We start from the raw sequence: 6,807 nt of genomic DNA, 5'->3' as shown, positions 1-6,807 counted from the left end.
GAGCATGGAGCAGACAGTAACGCTGAACGAATGGTGTCATAAACCGCCACTCTTACGGACTGCAGTTCCAGACTCACTGAACCACGTCCCTGAGTGCCACATATCAATCTACTCCATGAAGTTCTCAAAGTATGGTGCACTTTACATTTGCATTCAATTAAAAAAAAATGTTCTTCATCTTTTATCTAGACACCTTTTTTATGTGCAATGCATTCACATTATGCAATTCAAGTTTTTCTCTTATATGTAAGCATGCATTGTCAGGCAAAAACAGTATTGGGCTGTTGAAAACAGAAGCGTCTCAAAGGTTTTGACTGGTATCTGCTTTTTGGGAATAAAACCTCTGTGTCATTTTTGATGGGCACCTGGCCCTACAACACCGCTGTGCTTTAATGTTGGCCACGACGGTGGTGCTCGTGTGCTACGTTTTTTATGGGATACGTTGTAAAAAGTTCCAGAACCACTCCACGTTGGCGACTGTCTTGAATCCTCAACAATGACAACAGAGACATCTAGTGTTCTTTGTAAAACATTACAAGGGGAGTTCTTACACTGGTATGGAACGCAGCCTTCCAGGATTTCGTCGTTCTCACCACTACGACCACTTCAGCTGCGCACATTTTCACTCACATGAATCATTGGTAAATGATTTTTTTTTTTGTAACAAGCGTGGTTACAGGAATGAGACATAAGCGGAATGCCGATCGTAAAAAGCGGGTGAAGGTGGAGGGGAGAAGAATAGAAACGGAACGCGACCTTTTGATCACGTGCTAGTCAAGCTGGATCAGCTGACACTGGCAAGCTTCTGCCTTTCACGCTCCTACTCAGACATCATATTTCATAAAACTAAATTACTGTGGCATCTTTTGTTGTTTCGTACTGAAACCAAGATTCGTTCGCCTATCTACTGAGCACACCGCCGAATCGATGCTGTTGGAGTGGATGATGGACGGGCACGCCATTCTTTACACGGGGGTCACTTTGGCCTTCTGGAGCACAATCCTCATCGTCGGTAAGATCCTATGCACCTTTAAACGAGTCTGTTCTGAATTAAAGTATGTTTTACTGAACGTTTTCGAACAATATCAACCACTAAAGTCTTATTATTAGGATTGCTTGACGCTGCATGCGCCATGTTTGACAGCTGTGTATGGGATCAGGCTAAATACTGGTGACCAGTGAGAGCGCTGCGGCGGGTTTCGCGGTGGATCGCTATAGTTGCAATGTTTTATTTATTCCCCGTAGGTTTTAATAAACACCTCTTAGTTCATTCGGACGACATTACTGTATTTGCAAAATGTTGCTTGGTTTTGTACAAAATGTCCAACGTCGTTGGAGCTAGCTTATCACAAGCCGACCAAGCTCGTTAGCAAATTGTCGTTAACAATTGAAACTGAGTTCTTTCTGTGCTTTGGCAGACGGCAAGTCAAGTGGCTCAATGTTATAGTTAAGGTTATCTTAATCTTAATTCAAAAATAATCATGCACCATGGTGAAAGCGCTACATTATAAAGATGTACAGTATTGTGTTATATTAAACTGATTTGGTCCCATGGTTCTCAGGCAGTTCTCATGACAGTCAGTTCTCACACCCAAGTTAGGACATCTCTGCACTTACATGTAACTTTTTAGCTGGAGTAGACGCAGTGTTATGACAGTACAACACTGATAAATACTCATGTGTGCTCTTCATTGCAGGTATCTGCTATACAATATTTGATTTAGGATTCCGCTTTGATGTGGCATGGTGAGTATCCTTTTTTCCTCTTGTATTGGCGCTCCTTGGTTTAGGACCAAGTTTCGTAATCCTGCGGTGGCAACAAGTTGGAAAACGTTGTATATCATAACCTATGCTCGCGCAGTGGTAAAGTCATTTTTGCAGAACAGTGTTCCCTCACGACTTCATTTGAATGCATCGAATGCGGGTTTACCTTTTTACAAAAACTGAGACCATGAGAATTAGAGCTCATCGCCCCCTAAAATCTCCATTCCCTTCGGTCAGGACGTTCGGAAGCTTAGAACGTTGCTCAAATGTGCCGTTTCGTTTTTCACAGTATCCCCAAAAACAGAACTGGAATCCAGTGTGTCAGCCAGTACAAGGAAAGTACATAGTTGAAGCACCGATAGCTGATTATATGCTGCGTTCAGAAATTGTGAGTGGAGCGCCGCTGCCTCCAGCAGCACATGAGGACGATGAATCGTCGGCTTAAGCACAACGTTAACGTTTTTCTTTGTCGTTTAGCTTCACAGCCCTTTGTTTTTCAGCCGTGGGACTGCTCTTTGCTAGTCATACTTATTACACCTCGAATGAGTATGAATATAGACTTCACAGGTCCAGAGGACAAAATGAAGCAGGTTTAGGAATTGACAGAATCTAGAAAATTCAACTCGGAGCACCCAATTCTCACTTGTTTTGATCGTCATTCAGGTTCCTCACAGAAACATCACCTTTCATGTGGGCCAATTTGGGCATCGGCTTGGCCATCTCGCTGTCTGTCGTAGGAGCAGCCTGGTGAGTCATGACTGCATGACAGATGACGCATTCTAGAAGTTTTTTTCTTCTTCTTCTTCTTTTTGTTTTGGCGTTGTTTCCTCTTTTGGAGAAAATGCAATAAAAGTGTGGAAGTGGCACATCTTAGATTGATTAATTTTAGTTGATAGGTGGTGGCAGGATTGTTTATTATTGCTTGTGTGTTTATTTCACAGGGGAATCTACATCACTGGCTCAAGCATCATTGGTGGCGGAGTCAAGGCTCCTCGCATTAAAACCAAAAATTTAGTCAGGTATGCTCATGAAAGAACCATTTAAATTTTGATAGACCTGAAACACGTATTTTTTTTCTCCCGGATAAAATGTCATTGATATCTTAATATTAAATAGTTAAAAGATTGCAGATGTGTTAACTATGACAAGTGTTTAAGGTGAACTTGGTGTAAAATGTGACATTGTTAAAAATAACTTTGTAAGATTTGCAGTATAATTTATTTGATTTGAACCATTTAAAAAATATATATTTTTTTTAGATTTTCAGTTTGACACATTTACATGCATTTCTTTTCAATTTAATATAAGGAAAATATTTGTACATTTATTTTTATTTATTTATTACATTTTTTGCATGACATTGTTTCAAGTTATTGGTTTTTATTTTTCAAAAAAATGATGTCATGCTCATATAAGTTAATTAAAATTTTTTTACATGAAGCTTTTCCAAAAACTTTTTTTTAACTTTTCAGCTATTAATTCAACATTTTTTGATTGTCTTTCCTAGCATCATTTTCTGCGAAGCTGTTGCAATCTATGGCATCATCATGGCCATTGTCATCAGTAACATGGCTGAGGTAAACTTGAGATTCCACTTTCTACATGATATAATCTACCGATCTAAAATATATCATTTCGCTATCTAAACAAAATTCTAAAATACTCTGAATATGATTTCTATAATCTTGCAGAACTTCAGCGGAACAACTCCAGAGACCATCGGTGCAAGGAACTACCAAGCCGGTAAGAGCCATCCATCCGAACGGGTGACAGAATAGCGGCTCTGAAATGAAAGTGACTCACAGGGCATCCAATTTTCATCAGTCCCATGACGCCAACAGGTCGTGTTGTCTTTTTGCCTGTGAGCAGGCTACTCCATGTTTGGCGCTGGCCTGACGGTGGGCTTCTCTAACCTTTTCTGCGGCATCTGCGTGGGCATCGTTGGCAGCGGCGCGGCGCTAGCCGACGCTCAGAACGCCAGCCTCTTCGTCAAGATCCTCATCGTAGAGATTTTCGGCAGCGCCATCGGCCTCTTTGGCGTGATTGTGGCCATCCTGCAGGTGAGCAACGCTACTGTGACACTGACTTGGAATCGGTATGTATTGATATATAGTGTTCGAGTCATATTTGACTCATGTCTACAGTATGAAAATGTATTTTTAGCAGTGTGTGTTAAATCTCAGAAAATTGTGGTAAAGGTGGGAAACTTAAAATTGGCAAACGTCTTAATTGGAACGCAAGTCAGAGGTTGCCATGACACAGGCGCAAGGAATTCACCTGTTTAAAAAAAACAAAACAAAAAAAACCGTTCCATTTTCTGTTAAAATGAAGTGGCGCTAAGTGTGTATCGGTATCGTACTGATACCAGCCTTGGGTATCATGTTGTTGTTGAATATCACGATACCAGCCACTGATACTTGAAGCAACCCTGCCCCCTCTAAATCTGACATTAGGTCTTCCTCAACAGTAGTTGGCGCTATACTGCAACAGTTGCCAAATCATCTGCTTCAAAAAGAGAAGTTTTGTTCACCATGTTTTGTTGTTGTGTTCAATTAAGGTGTATGTATCAATAGTATGTGAAGTATCGGTACTCTTTATCGGTGGGTACTCACAAAGTGAATACTTGTACTGGTATCGGATTGTCTTAATCTAGGTCAAAACTGGATAGAAAATGAAAAGTATGGAAAGGTTTAACATTTGTATGTTTCTTCTCCCCTGAAGACGTCAAAAGTAAAGATGGGCGACTAGAAGAGGACAAGAGGAAGATGACAACACCGCTGGAAAAATAAGATGTGTAAATAATACACCGTAAATTATTTAAATGTTCTATTTGCTGTGTATTGTCTTGAATTGTCATTTCACGAAGAATCACTGTTTCTTCACACCCTTTATGAATGATGTTTAAAATGACTATGGAGTATTTGAACATATTGTGTGTGTGTGTGTTTGTTTGTTTTGGATGTGTGTATGTTTTTTTTTTTTCCTCCTGTGAAGCATGAGCTTGCTTAGCATTGTTTTCATTGCCGTTTACTGGTCTGTCAGAGACCTGCTTACTCAGTTGTGCCTCCTAAAAAGTTAAGAGTATTTCACTCGAGACACCGGTGTCACCAATCAGTGAGAAATTAGGTGGACATTTTCATCATGACTGGACACACCAAAAAGTCTTAAGGTGCCATGCTTGAAATGAAAGAGGAAATCGGACATTATTGGCCCATTTCAAGGTGTGGACCACTTGTGAATTCACCTAAATGAGCCTGAATCATCAGAAGCAGACGTTCCAGATGACCATGTACAACAGAAATTGTGTAAAATTGAAATGTAGAACTACTTTTGTTTTTTTTCTTCCTTATGAATGTCTATTGTTTTTTTTCTCATTTTTTAAGCACCGTTAGTGTCCTCGTTTCTAGTAATTCTATCATTCCTTAATTGGTCAAAGCTTAATTGTGCAAGCTTGTAGGTGAAATGCTGTATGTACGATATCAATCTGACAGACGAGGCTAACCAAACGACGAATCTCCTCCTTGTAAATTATCCTGAAGTTGTGAAAGACGATTAAAGTGGATTTAATTGTCATTATCATAAATGTTCCAAATGTAATTCCACCCCCCCTGACATGATTAACCTGGAAGTAATTTGCGTACCAACACTCCATATTCTGTTCAGTTGGTACTGTGCGTGAGTGTGTGTGCGTGTGCGCGCACGCCTGTGTGTGTGTATGTAGTTATGTTGATGTGACGGTGACAAGAAGGTCAATGTCCAATAAAAATAAGAAACAGTTCATCGTGTCCTCATAAATGTCTGTGGGTGTAAAATAAAACCATCCAATTACGTTGCACTCTGCTGCACGAGGCATTAACCCAAATTTGCAGTGATATGCTGCATCCTCTAGATGGCGCAACGACAACATACTCGTGATGTAGGCTCAACGGAACGCCATTGCGGCTACCTTCATTTACAAAAAAACCCTATACAGTATTTAAATTAGAGATCTCTCCCCACCTATGTATATCTCCCTCCCAGTGTATATCTGCAGTTGATATCGACAGTTTACACCCCGCTGTGCAGTTTTTTTTGGAAAACAGTTTTTCGCAATTAATGTAACCTGCACCATTCTCTTGAAAATATCTTTAAGAGGTGATCCAAAAATATCTGAACCGAGGTCATGTTGTTGTTGTTTTTTGACTGAAACTGGGGATGTGGCTGTTTGCAATTTTGTATTCAAACGCATGTTCAATGGGAAGCTCATCACCGCCATTTATAGTGTCTCTAATTAACAAAGCAAAGTCAAGATGAGCTCGTATGGGTGTCTTGATATTTTATTTTATTATTATTATTATTTATATTATTATTTGCTTTTGAGGAGAGGCTTGAAGGTTTTGTTTAACTCTACTATTTGGAACTGTTTACGACTCTTGATCAAAAACAACGCTGAAGCCCCCATTATGCAATCGGTGTTGCTATGATATTTTTTTGTTTGCACTTTAGCATACCTTTTAGAATTATAGTTAAAAAGTCCAACCTTGATTTTCGCCCATAACACATTTTCCCATGTTTTGGGGAAGATTTCAAGTGTGCTTTTGAAAATACAACAGGTCTTGGATGTTTTGCTTCCATCCTGCCATCCTACCACAGAAACCATACCGAATGATAGAGAAGACAGTAAATTCCTGCAGCTCCCTCAATTTTGAGCTTTTTCTAACAACCTCCCAAACAAATGTTATGCTCCTCTTGATCATGGCCGTCTTCATTATGTTCCCTTCCTTCATCATGTTGATACATTTTGATGATTAATATCTTTCTTTCGCCATAAAAGTAGTACTATTTATTCTAAATCGATAGATTAAAAAAATCAATAATCACATTTGTTCCCCTGAATTCCATCTGATATTTTAATAGTTTAATATCGGGTATCTGATATTCCAAAATATCACGTGCACGCATGATGGCCAGGGTTTGAGGAGTGTACATAGACCAACAAAATGAAAGGATGAAATCAAAAACAAAAAGACAAAAGGCAATTTTCTAGTTCACATGCTCTCTCCT

At 39.5% G+C, this 6,807-nt stretch overlaps 1 protein-coding gene across 1 annotated transcript; it reads left to right on the top strand.

The window, feature by feature from the left end:
- The first annotated feature begins 351 nt into the window (after nt 1–351).
- atp6v0b (ATPase H+ transporting V0 subunit b) lies at nt 352–5,542 on the top strand. The gene is made up of 8 exons (XM_052087174.1): nt 352–1,012; nt 1,698–1,746; nt 2,428–2,511; nt 2,706–2,783; nt 3,272–3,341; nt 3,456–3,507; nt 3,634–3,824; nt 4,486–5,542. The coding sequence occupies exons 1-8, from the start codon at nt 928–930 to the stop codon at nt 4,510–4,512; spliced, it is 636 nt and encodes a 211-aa protein (XP_051943134.1). The 5' UTR covers nt 352–927; the 3' UTR covers nt 4,513–5,542.
- The last annotated feature ends 1,265 nt before the right edge of the window (nt 5,543–6,807 follow it).

This window comes from Hippocampus zosterae, chromosome 15, assembly GCF_025434085.1.
Source record: "Hippocampus zosterae strain Florida chromosome 15, ASM2543408v3, whole genome shotgun sequence".
NCBI classification, from domain to species: domain Eukaryota; kingdom Metazoa; phylum Chordata; class Actinopteri; order Syngnathiformes; family Syngnathidae; genus Hippocampus; species Hippocampus zosterae.
Note: the sequence above shows the minus strand (reverse complement) of the source record. Positions and strands in the feature narration are given on the sequence as shown.